Source organism: Podarcis muralis, chromosome 3 (assembly GCF_964188315.1).
Source record: "Podarcis muralis chromosome 3, rPodMur119.hap1.1, whole genome shotgun sequence".
NCBI lineage: Eukaryota > Metazoa > Chordata > Lepidosauria > Squamata > Lacertidae > Podarcis > Podarcis muralis.
The window spans coordinates 36,912,127-36,929,202 of record NC_135657.1 but is presented as its reverse complement, the minus strand read 5'-3'; the positions used below and the strand labels follow the sequence as shown (position 1 = coordinate 36,929,202).

At 42.1% G+C, this 17,076-nt stretch overlaps 2 protein-coding genes across 2 annotated transcripts in view; both read left to right on the top strand.

Moving 5' to 3' along the window:
* The first annotated feature begins 209 nt into the window (after window positions 1–209).
* LOC144327161 (uncharacterized) lies at window positions 210–4,815 on the top strand. The gene is made up of 4 exons (XM_077925330.1): window positions 210–313; window positions 1,586–2,064; window positions 2,537–2,671; window positions 4,720–4,815. Exons 2-4 carry the CDS (start codon window positions 1,618–1,620, stop codon window positions 4,813–4,815), a joined length of 678 nt encoding a protein of 225 aa, XP_077781456.1. The 5' UTR covers window positions 210–313; window positions 1,586–1,617.
* DNAH8 (dynein axonemal heavy chain 8) overlaps window positions 4,726–17,076 on the top strand; it is a 118,312-nt gene continuing 105,961 nt past the window's right edge. Inside the window, exons 1-10 of the mRNA XM_077925645.1 lie at window positions 4,726–4,804; window positions 5,578–5,726; window positions 6,031–6,220; window positions 9,677–9,840; window positions 11,087–11,263; window positions 12,406–12,519; window positions 13,304–13,411; window positions 14,705–14,806; window positions 15,598–15,744; window positions 16,356–16,553. Of these exons, the coding sequence (XP_077781771.1) occupies window positions 5,619–5,726; window positions 6,031–6,220; window positions 9,677–9,840; window positions 11,087–11,263; window positions 12,406–12,519; window positions 13,304–13,411; window positions 14,705–14,806; window positions 15,598–15,744; window positions 16,356–16,553 (1,308 nt within the window). The 5' untranslated portion in view covers window positions 4,726–4,804; window positions 5,578–5,618. The remainder of the gene's footprint in view (window positions 4,805–5,577; window positions 5,727–6,030; window positions 6,221–9,676; window positions 9,841–11,086; window positions 11,264–12,405; window positions 12,520–13,303; window positions 13,412–14,704; window positions 14,807–15,597; window positions 15,745–16,355; window positions 16,554–17,076) is intronic.

Genomic DNA, 17,076 nt, shown 5'->3' with positions numbered 1-17,076 from the left:
GCAACCATACAACATTACAGTTGGGCTTGCATCATGATTCCATCCCATTATTGGGTGGGCAGGTTCTGTGCCCAACTGCCAGTGTGGTTCATGCACACCTTAGAATGTAATGTGTCCTTCCGCATATAGTCCCACGTGGGTTCTTGGAAGCCTGTTTAAACTGCATTAGCTGTGTGAGTCGGCTTTTTATGAATTCTTCCACCCACCATCCCTGGGTTTCATTTTGTTCTGAAGAGGAGAGAGAAACTGCTCTGATCTCAGGGAATGAATTCACTGTGACTGTCTTAGTGATTCTTTCATCTTTTTGAACAAGGTAAGTCAGAGGACATTCTTGGGAGAGAGGGGAATACTTGACATCTTGTGTCTTGTTTTAGAGGAGGAAAACTGGAGAACGCAAGCCTATAGAGGCAGACCTGCTGCCCTCTGTACAGTATAATGAAACCCTGTCTCACTGGTCTGGTGAAAGAGGCAGTAGTCTTGGCAATAGTCTTAGCACAAGGATGGAAGAATGAGGAAACCCCAACAAAAGAACAGTGGCAAGAAAAACTGATGAACTATGCGGAACTGCCTAAATTGACATATAAACTGCATGACAAGGACAATCATGACTTCAAGGAAGAATGGGAACTTTTTACAAATTATTTAAAAAGACAACAAAATGACTTGGACTCCTTGGCAGGTTTTGAATAAACATCCACAAATTTATTAGTTAATTAATAACATGCAGAGAGCAATTTGTTCGAAGAAATCAGAGAGGGGAGCTGAGGGAAGTCCATGGTGGGGGGGAGAGGGAGGGAGGGGGGTAAGTGGAAAAATAATATAATTGATTATTTGGATTGATAATTTGGTATGTTGAAAGTGTTTCATAAAAATTATTTTTAAAAAAAGAAAAGAAAGAGGCAGTATCATGTGCTATAATACCCTATTGAGCCGAATATAAGTCTCATTTTTTCCTCCAAATTCTGACCGTGAAAAATTAAAGTGTGGCTTATATTCCTGACCTTACAAAAAGCCTGGCACAGTGTGAGGCAAGCTGCCCCCCGCAGAATGTCTCTTCTTGCCCAGCAGGCCCCCACAGCTGTTAGGGAGAGGGGGGCTCGCACGGTATGGGGGGGCAGCCACTGGCTGGTTGCGAGTGCCCAGGCAGGTTGCTGCTGCCGCCCTATGCAAATCTCCCCCCAGCTGCACCGTGTAGGGTTGCCACTTCGGGGAAGTGTCGAGGCGCCTTCAGCAGCCCCCCCCCCATCATTTCCCAGTGCACTGTGCAGGTCCTCTAGGGCCACATTTTTTTGCTCAGACCACATGGTCACCGCCATGTGTTGTCTCTCCCCCCCCCCCCCCCGAATTCTAAAGGTTCGGCCTTCCAGTCCAAAAAGGAATTCAATTTTTGTTTTCTTTTATTTTGATTTCTGATCATCTACTAAAAATGTCTCTGCTTGTTATTGTCCTCTAGCAATTTGTCTTAACTCTTCAGTCAGTGCAACCTTTGGCACCTTGTGGAGATAAACTCCTCTTAGGAGGTTGTTCCAGTGCCTAACCCAAGTCTTGTGGTAACTGGTGTTCTAATTTTTGTTTTATCATATAGACACAGACGTTGTTTGCACACTAGCATTTGAAATGGAGGAGACACCAGAAGCTCCAGGTGCTGGTGAGGGCGCTGCCCCAGAGCCTGCTGCTGCACCACAAGAGCCTGCTCCTGAACCAGAGGCACCCACAGACTCGGATGCTGCTCCTGGTCCAGAGGATGCTCAGCCTCCCCCAGATCCTGACGCAGGCCCCCCAGCAGATGCTGAACTCGGCGGCCCTGGGGCATCAGAGGCTGCAGACTCTGGACCTGGTCCAACAGAGGAAGGAGCTAGAGAAGCTGCCGAGGACGCAGCCAGAGAAGCTGCGGAGGACGGAGCCAGAGAAACTGCAGAGGAAGAACCAAAAGAAGTTTCTGAACGTAGTCGACCTAGACCCCCTGGCCGTGGGCCGGCAGACGCCGCAAGCCGTAGAACATCTAAATTCCGCCGGAGCACCAGTGGGGTTCAGTCTCTGCAGGAAACTCTAAAGGAAAAACAGGTTTGTGTGTCAGAGTTTGGGGTGTGTGTGTTTTACAAGCTCTTCCACTTAAATTTAGGCATGTATTAGTGAGATGATGCATTATACAGTCATACCTCAGGTTACAGATGCTTCAGGTTGCTTTTTTTTCTTGTTACGGACTGCCGAAACCTGGAAGTACTGGAAGGGGTTAGCGGTAAATAAATAAAAAGGTTAGCAGTACCTTTTTATCTACTTGCACTTTGATGTGCTTTCGAACTGCTAGGTTGGCAGGAGCAGGGACCGAGCAACGGGAGCTCACCCCATCGCAGGGATTCGAACCACTGACCTTCTGATCGGCAAGTCCTAGGCTCTGTGGTTTAACCCACCCACGTCCCTTGCACATACTAAGGTGTAATTGCAGTATGGTTATGGGACCTAGAAAACAAAGGTTTCGCAGGAAAAAGAAGAAGTCAGAATTGCATTATTTCTTAACACATTTTCTTTCCATTAGGCACGATTTAAAGAAGCCAGGGAAGGCCGCAAAATGAAAGTTAATGCCGCATATAAGTATATATTTGAAATTCTGTCAGACAGACTTGGACTAGACATCGTAACTGTGGAAGAGCTAATTTTAGACGGCCCAACGGTGAGTCTGCTTTACAGATGTTGCTTTTACAGTTAATAATTTTTTTAAGCCTTGCTCACTAAATCCTCAGTCCTCTTAATGTCAACACATTCATCTCTTAAGCCAGAGGTTTTCAACCTTTTGGGGTCCATGGCTCCCTTGACCAACTACACTCTTTCTGCGGCACCCTGTGGGACTCAGGAGTCCAGTAGTGTCAACCCTTGCGTGTAGAGCTGGCAGCCTCTCACCCTTTTTCGAACATATTCCCTTGTGGAGTGTTCCCTCAGCTTCCTCTCTTCCCCCCTCTCCTTGGGAGTGCTCTGGGCAACTGCAGCTGCTGTCCCTCGTCTCTGAGCTGCCCCCCTTGCCCCCAAAAGAGGTGCCTCCTCCCACTGCCCCACAGGGGCCTGGGAAGCACCCCTTGGCCAGCCCCAGAGGCGCCATTCGCCTGGGGAACTGGTAGCCAGGGCTGCTGCAACAAACAGCTGTGCAAACCTTTGAGAGGCATAGATGTGAAAGGGCATCAGAAAGAGGGCTAGAGTTGCCCACAGCACCCCTGACCATCATTCAAGGCACCCCAGGGTGCCATGGCACACTGGATGAAACCACTGTCTTAAGTTTATACAAGCTTATTAGCATCAGATTCATGACAACCATCGCATAGTACTAATAGGAGACCCATGCTTCTTCCAGGTCAGATTTCCTGTTGGTTGCAAATTGCACAGAGGATGCAGCTCAGAAGAATTCAGGATAGTCCCAAGAGCTCAAGTGTATGGTCAATTATAGTGACTCGCAACGTTCACTAAATTGAGGAGCAGGGCTACTGAGCTGTTATCATAAGAGAGAGGCTCTTTCAGTGCTCTTCCTGAAGTGCTTGGGGACAGAGTACAGAGGTCTCAGCTTTGTCCCTTACATATGTGCGCGTGTGGTGGGATTCGTAGCTGTGAGAGGAGTAGGCAAAAAGGAAAAGGGGAACAGAGAAAAAGGGAAATTCTCTCTTAGAGATCATTAACCATTAAACAGCCAGTGTCGTGATGCAGTTATACTTCATGTGTTAATTTAACATTGTGTGTGAGAGAGAAAACAAGCCTTCATGTTAACTGAAGTCTACTGATTTTAGTGAATCCATGCTGGAATCTTCCAATTGTTTTGTTGCCTGGGTGGAAGGTGGGATGGTATTTCGACCCCCTGTCCCACTTTTCCTTTAATTTACTTCAACACCAGGCTAGCATAACTGGAGATCCTGGGGACTGGACACTTTTGAGGATTCAAAGTCATCAGTGCACCGTCAAAAAGCACCCAGTTTGGTGGCCATTCCACAAGCCACTACCCACTTGAGCAGAGTTGAGGCCACACTAGCCGTGCATCTATCCATTGACAGAGGCCAGTGGAGAGATGGTAGCATTGCTGGCCTAACTCTTCCAGCTAACAGCATCGGGGGTAAAGATTGCCCTATAAGTCAGGATCTGCCCACACTTCTGGAAATGATTAAATGTGGAATAAAATTAGAATAAGCGGTGATATACAGTGTTAGTCATACTCAGTTAGACCAGTTGACACCAATGGTTTTAACTTAAGACTATAGATTTCAAGGAATCTACTCCATGATGACTTAGGCTGTGTGCATGCCATACATTGAAAGCTGCCCCTCCACCCAAAAGAATCCTGGGAAGTCAACCCAACACAGAGCTCCAATTCTCAGCACCCTTAGCAAACTACAGTTCCCAGGATTCTTTTTTGGGGGGGCGGGCGGCAGATGTGCATTCACTTTGCTTTAAATGCATGCAATATACACAGTCTTAGTTGGATATGCCTTAAAGTTTTGGGTTTTTTTACAAAATTAAAGTAAGAAGAAAACCACACATACGGCAAAGTACCGGTAGTTATGGCTGCTGGAACTACTTCTGAAAAAGACAAAGACAGCTTGCATTTTTCTTTCAGTGTTGGTGAAAATGTTTGGTAAATCACTATGTAATTTCTTACTAAGCAAGGTTGCTTTCTTTTAAATAAAAATATTTCAGCGTTTTGGCAAGATGTTGACTTTGAACCACCTTTTTTCATTTCAACAGTTACAAGCGTTTGACAGTTTTTTGGTCAAAGGAGGAAGCAGAACACTGAAGTTCATTTATCAGGAGGGGGAAGCTCCTGGTCTCGGTAAATGTTAGCAATTATTTCATTTAACCTTCCATCTCAGGTGAAATTGAGAAGTTCTTTTCATCACACTGGATCAAGTAATAAACTTCTGTAAATCATGAGGCCACGGTATAAGCAAAGAGGCTGTAAAATATTGAGTTTTGATATTGCCTCCAGCCGTTAGGTAGTAGTACTACACAATTTGGCTTCAATTGGCTCTTTTAGCTAGTATGACATCCAAAATTAATCCCTGGATTTCTAATATAAAAGGCTGCCATGTTTCTTTTTACTTCTACAGTCTGCCTAACCAGGAACCTGTCTATCATTATTAATAAAAAAATACAGTTGATAACAATTCAAGTGCTGGTTATTACCCATAATGCCCTAAAATGTAGGTTTAGTGCTATACAGTATTTGAAAGACCACCTCCTCCCTTGTAAAATTGTACACTTAGAGCTTTCATAATTAGTGGCCTTTGCCTTGCCTCTGGTTGGCTGGGCAAAGGATGAGCCTTTTCCTTTGCAGTGCCCAAGTTGTGGAACCAGGAACCCAATTGACCATCTTTACTGGCATTCTTGCATGGTACCAAAATCCTTTTGGCTTGGTTTCCACATCCACAAGAAACCAAACAAATCTTATGCTGCATACATTGCAATAAATTATAAAACATGACTGCAGCATAGGATGGGCTCATGGCAGTAACCAGATCACTTTATGCATCATTGCAGCTGATAGCATTTTTCAGATAAAAGTGAGACATTATGGTTGTTTAAAAGGTACTTTTTTGTTTTCAGAGTGTGGTAGAACAATTCCAGGAGTGCTGAAAGGAACCAAAATGATGAAGTTGTATGTACACGAATCTCCAGACAAATTCAAAGGGCTGTGTTTATTTTTTGTACGTGCCAGGAATGACACTGCCGTGAATGTCAAAACTATGCATGAGGTATTCTCACCGCCATCATTTGCAGTACATCCATCAGATAGGCAAGGGCAGTGGTGGGTGGGGAGAGGTTCCATAAATGGTAGGGACTTCTGGGAGGGTGAATTACATTTCTCTGTGGAGACCCAGTTTGAGGTCCCTCTTGGTTAAGGCTGGGCAAGAGGATACGATTGAAGGAGGGAATTTTCCTCTCAACACCTTGGGAGACAGGTGAGAGAGGATTATTTTAGAGCCCTCAAAGATTGTTGCATAACTGATTTTTTGTGCTTTTGACTTCTAATACCTATCTTAATGCTCGATTTTCAAGGACATATACTTTTCAGTACTGGAAGGAAGTGAAGGACTCCTGCTTGGGATCAAGAATATCCTCGCAAATCTTTTTCTGCCATCTGTCCTTGCCACAAATAATTGGGGTGCTTTGAATCAAACCAAGCAGGGAGAGTTTGAAAAACAGGCTTTTACTGAGACGCTGAACAGATATATGGCATTTTTGGATGGTAAGAACTACCGTGAGAAAGGAATGAGCTCAATTAAAAAATCTCAGACGTTTGATTTTGAAGTATTATGCCATTTGTGTGTTTATAAGAGGGATTCTCTCCTAATTCATGCGGCGCATGACGAATCTGTGCATGCTTACTCATTTAACAAGTGAAAGTTCACTTGTTGAGAGAGCGAAATGAGAAGGTGTCATGGAATGCTCACAGAACACAGTAGACAGGAATTTAGACGAGAACTGTATTGTCGGTCTCTGACAAAAACAGAACAGCAGCAGGAAACTCCTTACCCCACCCGCATACAACTAAGTCCAGAGCTGCCCAGCAACTAAATGGCAATGCCCACAGAGCAATTGTGCATCTCTAGATCCTTTCTTCATGAGGATTACCTATGTCAAATCAGGGTGGGGATATATTTTTGTTAGGTGTTGAAACAAATACCTCCTAAGACACTGTGTGCCTCTTTGTCTGTCTTGAACACCCAGGCTTTAGCACAGTATGTCTTATTCTCATCAACCATGGGCTTTCAGCCTGAGTCTCTAGACTCAGTGAGGTCTAAGGGTGGGTGTCCTGGTGAACTGGTGAGCCAACTCCATCTGGTCCCAGCATGTACTGAGGACTGTACTTTGGGGTTCTCCCTTTCCTCTTCCAAGAAGATAATGTCTGATTCAGGCTACAGGAGCCTGCAGGTCCTAACAAAGTATCTCTTGTATTACCACCAGAGGCATGTTTCTGGGATGTGTTTCTTACACTGCAAAACAAGTCCCAACACTTAACCAAGTACTCAAGACAGCTGACTCCAAGGATCAGTCCGGTTCAACAAAGCCCTGTAAAAGCAAGTTCAGAGTCTGTGGCCTTTCGTAGAATCATAGCATTGTAGAGTTGGAAGGGACCACAAGGCCCATCTAGTCCAACCCCCTGCAATGCCAGGATCTCACCTAAAGCACCCAAAGATGTGCCTTTAGTTTGCACACCTTGTTTGGCAGTGAGAGAACCCTGCCAGACATGGGCACACACACTCTACTGTATCTTTAAAACAGAATTCTGCCAAATTCCCTTGCACTGCGATTCCCATGCGCCTATCAACCAGCTGGTTGTTTGGTGCGTGGGAATCACAGCACAAGGGCCTCTTACAGGTGGATGGGGCAAGCCATATGGCCATCATCTGACATCATAATGACAGCAGGAGTTTGACAGGTTGGTCGTCCTGCCCACCTGTCAAAGTTGGCATGCAGGGATGGGGCTAAAATCTAGTAAGCATTTGCTGTAGATAGCGGTGATGAAAGGTGCCACTTAACATCAGAGAATCTGTGTCTCATCAAAGCAGCATGAATCATAATATAGCAAATAAAAATAACACAAATCTCATGAAGGAAGACATAAGACATATTTTGTATGTCATTTTTGATAGACTATTATATTAATCAAAGAAGACAGACTGTTACAAAGTTATCATAAAATTATATGACTATAGATTTTTTAAATATTTATCAAAATATGTTCTGCTTTGATAAGGAAAGCCACAGGCACACAGTATCTTAGCTTTCATATAAAAATATTGCCATGGTTGAATTCTCTGCTGTAAGAAGCCATTTGGACTTATTATGTACATTAATGTCATGCACTATAGCTTCTAAGTGCTGTGACATTTCAGTGAAGTGCATCTTTTGATAGCACAATCCAGAAAACACTGGAGCACAGCAATGTGACTGTTTCACACTGTGAAACTATTTTTTTTCCTGAGTAATGCAAGGCTAGGAAAATTATTGTTGCATTAGAAAAATAAGTTTTATGTTTAATTGAATTTTGGGCTCCCTTCTGCCCTCTCATCTTCAAAACACCTCTGGGCCCCCTGCTCCATGCATTTTTGTTTCCTGCAAGTGGAATTTTCTATTGAGGTTTGTGAGGAGCAGCTATCTGCTACCACTCAAGGGCAGAGAGGACACTTTCTTAACCCGCATGCAAAATGCATATAGGTCTTCTCTTGAAGTGGAACACTTTTTATAGATCAAATGGTAGCGTCTGAGTACATTATCTATGTTGGGTTGGATCCTCAGTCTAGGTCAGGGGTCTGCAACCTTTAAGACAAAAATAGCCACTTGGACCCGTTTCCAAAGAAAACAACAACTGGGAGCCGCAAAACCATTGCGACATTTAAAACAAATATATCTCTGGAGCCGCGATCTGACAGCGGGTGGGAAGGTGACGTCGGGATGGTGCGTGACTAACGCACGCACCGCCCCCATGCGACGTCACAGCCAGTACAGCGCCCGCCACAGTGGGGAGTGTCGGGGCGCACAATGCGCCTCCTTCCCTCGCTAGTATCTGCCCCGGAGCCGCAGCAAAGGTGTAAAAGAGCCACATGCGGCTCTGGAGCCGCGGGTTGCAGACCCCTGGTCTAGGTGGACAGGGGGTCGGGAGCCTCTCCCCCCCCCCGTCCAGTGTCTTGCAGCATAAATTGATAACGCAGTCTTCTTCAGCAAAAGAATAAAAGCTTTACTGAGTTAAAATAAACTTGTTTGCAAATAACAGCATAGTGAACAGAAGATTAAACTACAGTGGTACCTCTGGTTGTGAACAGGATCCGTTCCAGAGGTCCGTTCACAACATGAAAAGAGTGCAACCCACAGTCTGCGCACGTGCGGGTTGCGATTCGCCGCTTCTGCGCATGCCCGTGACGTCATTTTGTGCTTCTGTGCATGTGTGAGCGGCAAAACCCAGAAGTAACCCTTTCTGGTACTTCCGGGTCGCCACGGGATGTAACCTGAAAGAACGTAACATGAAGCGGACGTAACATGAAGTATGACTGTAGCTTCAGAGCATACACAGAGTTACTGAGTCACACAGAAGCATTATGCACCAACAGTCTCCACCACTGAGCAAAGGCTCCACAGAGCACAGGATCCACCCCACCACCTGAGTGCCTGCAAGCAGATACAATATTTATACAGAGAATGAGTCATCCTCAAGATGAGTCACAGTGATTCAGCATGCCCAAATGATTCTGCAGCTTTTCAGCATTTCACAGCATTTCTAGACTCCTTTACTGCTTCTGCTCTCAAATATCTTTGTCACATGACATCCAAGGAGTCTGGTATCCCATCAAAGGGATGGGTGTTTGTGGGTGTGTGCTTCTGTCCAGACACCCAGATGAGAGCTGATGGACCATAGCACCCCCAAAATGGTGATCTTGGGGGGTGGGAGTTGCCCCAATTTGATGCACATCATAAGATGATCCTTAACCCTGCCAAATAATCAACAAGCAGATGGGTTGATTGATTCAGGATACACACCCAATGCCTGCACCAAAAGCTTCTGACATCTGTAATCAATGAAGTTGTGGCCTGTTTATATTCCAGTTTGTTGTCTTGTGTTTCTTGCAACTTCACCACGCCTCACCCCTGCTGCCCATGACTTCACTGTGCCTGGGCCCACAACATTCTCTGTTATTTATTTTAGGTGCAAGAGTGAGCATTGAAGGGACAGTAGAGCTGAAAAAAATAGATTATATTGACTTCAGTAAATTCCAGTCTTTTGAGCAAGTGACAGCAGCAGCTGCTAATCCTGATACGGTTCATCAATTAGAGGAAGTGCTTATGATATGGTATAAGCAAATTGAGCAAGTAAGCTTCTTTTTGTATTTTAGCTTTGAAGAACCAGGAATTCTCCAGTATATATGGAGCACTGTAAATGCCATGTTTATATGTGTATTACATTTACTTGGAAAAACTGTAAGGCGGCGTGAAATTCAATGGCTATGTTCTAAACATAGTTTAAAACAAAAGATCGTTTAGGAATCATATCTTGTATTTTTATATTGTTGTGCTTATTATTCTATTTTTCATGGTCGTGATTGTTTTACCAAAGGGCAGCCTAAAAAGGGAAGGGAAGCCTGAAAATGTTTAAAATAAAATATAATAATTAATTGGCTGGAACTTGATTTGGCAGCTCCCACAGCCAAAGACACGGATTGCTGTTCATTTTTAAACGTGACTTGCATGTTTCATTCTTGAAAATGTTGAAACTTGGGGAGGGAAAGTGTTTTGAGCATGGCTGGTTCCCCTTTGCACCCCCAAACTGTTTCTTTGGATTGCCAGCTATTGCCATTTCCACATGGCATTTTCTTGCACACATTGCCCGCTTAAAATGCAGCTAGGTGGTTCTTTCTCCTAATTTGGACAGGAGCTGGCTTGCGGCAAAATGCATCAAAACACATTTCATAGGAAATAACAGGATGGAACAACAATGGGAAGCACATTGGTTGCAGAGTATTGTTTGCACATGCATGCAGGTTTTTGTGGCAGCATCAACCTGACATTGTCTTCATCAAAATGCTGCCTCATATTATTTAATCTGGATCTACTGTTTGTGTGGGAAGTCCAACAAACAAACAAACAAACAAACAAACAAACAAACCAACCAACCAACCATGGAAACAGTAAATCCATATTAAATTGGGGGGGAGTGGGAGGGGGATATGGGCTGGAATTTTGTTGAGTACACTATTACGTATGTACAAGCAGCATAGTGTCCACAATAAGCTGCATTTGAATTAAGTTATCTCGATATCAGCATGTGTGAATGAGCATGACAGTTTAGTTATATTTACTAATGAAAATGCATAAATAAAGACTATTGGTGGTGGTGGTGGTGGGGGGGGACAGGAGTAAGGACTGAGAAAACAATGTGCAAGTTAAATTAGAAAAGCTGAATTTCATCCAGTTTGCACCCATCAGCATCCGTGACCAGCCCTTATGTTTCTGTTGCAGGAAATGGAATATTGACAGGGCTTATAAAGGCTATGTAGAATGTGAAATTTATGACCAAGTGATAAGCTCTTTCTGTATACGTAACACTCTTTCATTTCAGGTTTTGATTGAGAGTGAACAGATGAGAAAGGAAGCTGATGACTCGGGTCCTCTGACCGAACTAGAACACTGGAAGCGTATGTCTGCTAAGTTTAATTTTATTATTGAACAGATCAAAGGACAAAATTGCAAGGCTGTCATAAATGTCCTAAATGTTGCACGCTCCAAAATAATAAAGGTAATTCTAATTTATTCTTTAATAAGAAATTATTTCATTGCTTTAAAATGCATGCGTGTGTTATAAATTTTGTTTAATGACAGTGTGTCTGTGGCATCCCTTTGTCACAGCTATTATTATTATTATTATTATTATTATTATTATTATTATTATTCTACCCATCTTTCACTCTAAGGTCCTAGGGTGGGTTAGAATAATTTAAAATGCAGCACAGCATTAAAAACAGTTTAGAACAATTGGCAATCACAAAAATAGGGTGAGTCCTAAAATATGCATCTCAAGGGCCAGGTATGCCACATATGTAGGACTATATTTTATCAAACCAATTTAATTAATTCAGAGTAACTGCCACTGCCTGGTTTAGTTCTGTAACTACTGTTGCAACCCTTCCCAGGAACATAGACGCAAAAGGTTCCTTTGCCACCATTTAGCTACAATTCTAAAAATCTATTATGTTTATTGCATTAATGTACAGCAGAGTGATTATACCAACTGACATGATAATTTACAATGTGACCTCTATACAGGATCGGTAGGCATAGTTTCAGTCCATGTGATGTGGGACTTACTCAAGGGGAGAGGGAGAGGGGAGGGGCTGCTTTTGCACAACGATGCCAAGTATGTAAGACCTCTCCCACCATCCCCATGCCCTGGAAGGAAAGGTAAGAATCTCAAATGTACACACCTGGGCTTTCCTATGAATCCAACAAGTCTACAGTTCTCAAGTCACATAGAAGCTGGCATGGAGGAAAACACATTAAACAGCAGCATTTCACAAGAAACTACAGAAAACCCTTGAATTGTGGCTGACGCCATGTGTACACAAATTCATAAACTAGCAGTAGGAGCACTGGAGTCAGAGTAAATGCTAATGTGTACATAGCTATGACAAACATAAGACTCTCCCAGAGTCCAGCTTTCTATCTACTGTGTTAAAGCAGCATCTATTGGCATGAGATAAATTCTAGAAAATAATTTATAGGAGAAAATGTTGTTAACTAGCATGTATTTGGGCGGGGGGGGGGGAAAGGTTTTCAGAGTATATTTTGTCCGTGTGGTTTGAATGTAATTCAATTTCTACTTTGTGAATTTTTCACATTTTATGTTGTTACACTAACCTGTTCCATAATTTTTTACTCTAGCTGTGGAGAGAATTGGATGCCAGAATAACAGATACAGCAAATGAATCAAAAGATAATGTGAGGTATTTGTACACCCTTGAAAAAGTTTGCCAGCCACTTTATAACTATGATTTAGTAAGTACTGGGGTTTTCTTAAATTCATATAATGTTACATTTCTCATTAGACTTGCATGTAATGAATGACTTTAGAATGTATGTCAAGAAGCAGTACGTATAAAATTGAGCATATTTAAACACCACCCAGACTGTATTTTTTTAACCACAAAGTTACCTTTAGGGCTAGCTATCCAAACAAAATATAGCAATACAACTTAGAAAGGCCTGGTGGTGGTGTAGACTGGAAAGGTTTGCAAAGGCTGAGTGTACCCAGCAGTCTGAGATGAACTGGGAGCTAGGTGAGGGTGGGTGCATGTGTGTTGTCAGAGTCAAGGGATGAAGCCAGAAGAGGTATTGTCCAAAGAACAACCAGGAGGTGGGACTAAAGAGGGCAGGAGAGGAAGTGAGAATTAAAGGACAAACCTGGAAGCAAAACCAAAGAACAGGCCACAAGGTCATTTCCCCAGGCTCTGCTCACCTGGCCTACACCAGGCATCATATCTAACATCAGGTGTGGGGCAGGTAAAGCAAAAAATGGGCTTTGCAGGCAGCACTGAAAAGCTGATGGGTGGTACCTGCAAACCTCTTTGCCTTTGTGTATTTGGTTTGGTTTCAAGTGACCCAAGCAAAGGAAGCTCTCTTCTGAAGTTGGGATTCACACACTGGTCAGCTCTCCAGCACTTCTCTGTTCAGTTATTTAGCCTGTTCACAAGAGAGACACCTGTTTCCTGCTTTTTGTCACCCCATCTGGCAGTTTAAAGCATCTTGCTTTACATCTAATTCTACAAAATATTTGTTTTAGGTTTCCATGGCCCACGGAATACAGAACTTGATTAACGCTATCCGAATGATTCATAGTGTTTCAAGATACTATAACACTTCTGAGAGAATGACGTCACTGTTTATAAAAGTAGGTGGAGATGTGTATGTAAATTTAAAGGAGCGGATTTCCCCCCAGAATGCAAAATGAGAGAATCAGGTGCTTTACGTAAAGTAATCCCACACACTCGAGCTAACTGCCAAACCCTCTTTGTCCACTTGCTTGTTCATTCTCCTTCCTTCTCGGTGCTGAACTTCCTTATATTACATTATGGTTGTGGTAAGTCAGATCTTTCCATTTACAGCACATGTTTCATGGAGGAGAGGGAGAGAGAGTGGGTGTCTCAGGAAGACGGCACAGAAGTCAGGGAAGAGAGGGGAATAGAGATGCATGGGAGAAAAGCTGCAGGTGGAAGAGAGTAAATGTGTCTCATACGCTGACGGGGGAAGTAGTTACGCTTCATCCTTGGCCTTTCCCTCCATAACATGGGGTCTCTTCCATGGCTGCTCTTTCCACAGAAGATGGCTCATGCAATTTCCCTTCAGAATAAAAATTTGCTTGTGCCACACCTAATTTTTTAGTGATAAAAAATACCTTGGGAAACAAAAAGAAACAACTCCTAGCAGTGCTTGATTTATAACACAGAATGCAGCTACTTCATAATATGATTGTGGGGCATCCAGAAAGGATAAAACAATAACATGTTTATTGTAATAACATGTATTATTCTCAAAATAACATGTATTATTCTCAGTATATAATGATAACCAAGCCTATTATATAAGTATGTACACAAATGCACTGAGAGGTGGGAGCTTGCTTTTGCCAGGAAATCTCATTTATATTAGGTACAATTTGAGGCAAACTCTCCTCTCCTCATCAACACAAAGCAGCCTTTCTCTTTTCTGATCTTTCATATTGAGTCAGAGTTGAAAATCCCTGTTCACAACAATATGTCATGGAGAACTGTAGAGGAATAGAAGGGAAAATATATACTGTATGCAGTGCTATTTTTCTAGCAGAAGAAGTGCCAGAACTTACCACAAATGCTTCCCTTGTTCTCTTATCATGGCAATGGCGCCCACTTGAGAGGTGCTGGAACTGAGTTCCAGCTGAAAAAGAGCCCTGACTGCATACTATCTGTGTATGACAGTGGTTCTCAAAGGGTGCAGTGTGCCATACTGGTGTGGCAGGGAAGGATGTCAAGTGTGATGAGAAGATCCAAGGGCAATCAAAGAAACATTTAAATATTTCAGTGCAGTATAGTATCAAAATAATATTTTTATTTGCAGAATATGGATAGGTATCTTTTCAAAATGAGAGCAAGAACGCTGGCTATTCTAACAATTCTGACAATGTTTTCTCTGTCTTTTTGTATGATAGGTTACAAATCAAATGGTAACAGCATGTAAGGCATATATTACTGATGGAGGTTTTAATCGTGTATGGGAACAGGATACTCCTATAGTAATTAAGAAAATTCAGGTTTGTGTGGCAACAGTGCATGATTTCAGTAGGCGTTACAACTGCTCCCTGCAGATGTTTTTCTGAAAGTGTGTGTGTGTACATATATTATAATGATTGTATTTTTGTTGTGCAGTAAGACTCTGGTTTTCATTCTCAATAAGCTACAATAGTGTATTCTCATTACATCTATTAGTCCAATATGTATAGTATAATAATTTACATGCTCCTTTTATATTTGAAAAATTCTGATTGTTCTATCTTAGCAGATTTTGCTTCCTAATTAGGTCTCGGGGGATTTGTCTCAGTACAGCACTCTGTGGTTTGGTCTTTACACTAGGAAATGAAAAGAAATTAATTTTGAATTGTTACAAAATAGGAAGCATTTTGTCATCATTTCCCCTTAATTAGCGAGAAACGTTCAGCAGTCAGGGCAGGAGAGGGAAGAACACTCATCATATAAGCTAAGAAAACTTTCTCCACAAAACTCCCACTGCTTGCCCACGTGAGCAAAAATAAATTTAGGTCTCTTCACATTTCAGTAGATGACAACCATTAAAGCTATATGAAATATTAATTTTGCATATAAAAATGCAAAGACAAATTCTAATTGGGTAGTGCCACGTACACAGGAAAAACAACTGTAAATGGTAGGATTTTTTCTTGCAATAATTGGAATATTGAATTGATTTATTGAATTTCTGTCCTGCCCACGCAGAGGGCTAAAGGGACAGCTTATAGCTGTAGGCAGCCTGCCTAATAAACCTTGCTTGCTTGCTTGCTGGTACTAATTGCTATCTATTTGTTCTTAGGACTGTATTTTTCTGTTTAAAGAGTATCAGAAGAGTTTTCATAAAACAAGAAAACAAATTTTGGAGACTTCAGGGGAGAAGACATTCGAAGTCTCTGAGATGTATATTTTTGGCAAATTTGAAGCTTTCTGCAAAAGGCTAGAAAAGGTACGTGTGCTTCAAAAACCTGTTTTAAGAATAAAACACCATGTATGCTATCTTTTGATTTCAGCCTATTAACTAAAGGATCACGTTAACATATGTCGAGGAGTTCATAAGGTAGTGTTGGTTATCTTCGTTGAGGGGGTTGGGAACTACCTGCTGTTGTCACAATCTAGAGTTAAAACCAATGCTCCCAGTTCTTTCAGGTACATTTTGTCCAACTGTAGTTTGGGCCAAACACACACTGGGGTGGTAAAATGATATCAGAGTTGTAATACTTTAGACTGCGGTTGTGAGGTGTGTGGAAATCCCTTCAAAGAGAAAACTTCATGTCAGTGAGAAGAGTTCTAACCTAGTATTTGTGACATGGTAATCCTACCAAGCCTTTGACTTACTAATATTCTACAGCCTTTTAAATGTATTTGTGGGATGGGGGTGGTATTACTTTGTTTTGTTTTTGTTTTCACTACTTATTTTGTACTTCTATCCTGTATTTTTATCTTGTGAGCTGCCCTCATATCTTTGGATGAAGGGCAGTACAAAAATTTAATAAATCATAAAAGTTAAAATTACAGGAGTCCATTATCTTTATAGTGAAAACAACCCCCCTATTTTAGATTACAGAGATGATAACCATAGTTCAAACCTTTTCTGCACTGAGTATGTCCACCATTGAAGGAATTGATATAATGGCAATTAAGTTCAAAAACATCTACCAAAGCGTTCAAAAGAAAAAATACGATATTCTTGACCCACGGAAAACAGAGTTTGATGTGGATTTCGCAGATTTCATGACAAAAATTGAAAATTTAGAGGTAAGTAACATAAGTACTGATTAAGTGATAGAAATTGTTGGTGTTTTTGAGATTTAAGTCATAGTGAGAGAATTGAATCTGATAAATTAAGTCCATTTATATCACCGGATCTACTTGGCATCTTATTGGATTATGAATAATGTTGGATATCACCCATACACTTTTCATATTTAATTAAGATTCTGTCCGTTATATACATTTATAAATTCCAGTGTATCCTTACTTCCTAAATAGGAGTGGTCCTCTCAAGGAGCCAGCCATGCTTTTCTGGTTTGGGGGGCTTTCCCCCCTAAAGCATAATTTCTGCCTGCAAATATGGAGGGGTGCCCCTGACCGTAGCAACTGACTCCCTTCCTCCTCCCAAATCCCTGTTTGGGTGCCCTGTGTATTGGTGCAGAGGGCACCCACTTTATCCAGCGCTTCTGTTTTGTTTAATCTGTTCGGTGCTGCTTTTGTTTAGAATTGTTTTACTTTAAGATTGCATGGTTATATTGCTGTAACCTGCCCTGAGACGTTATGGTGG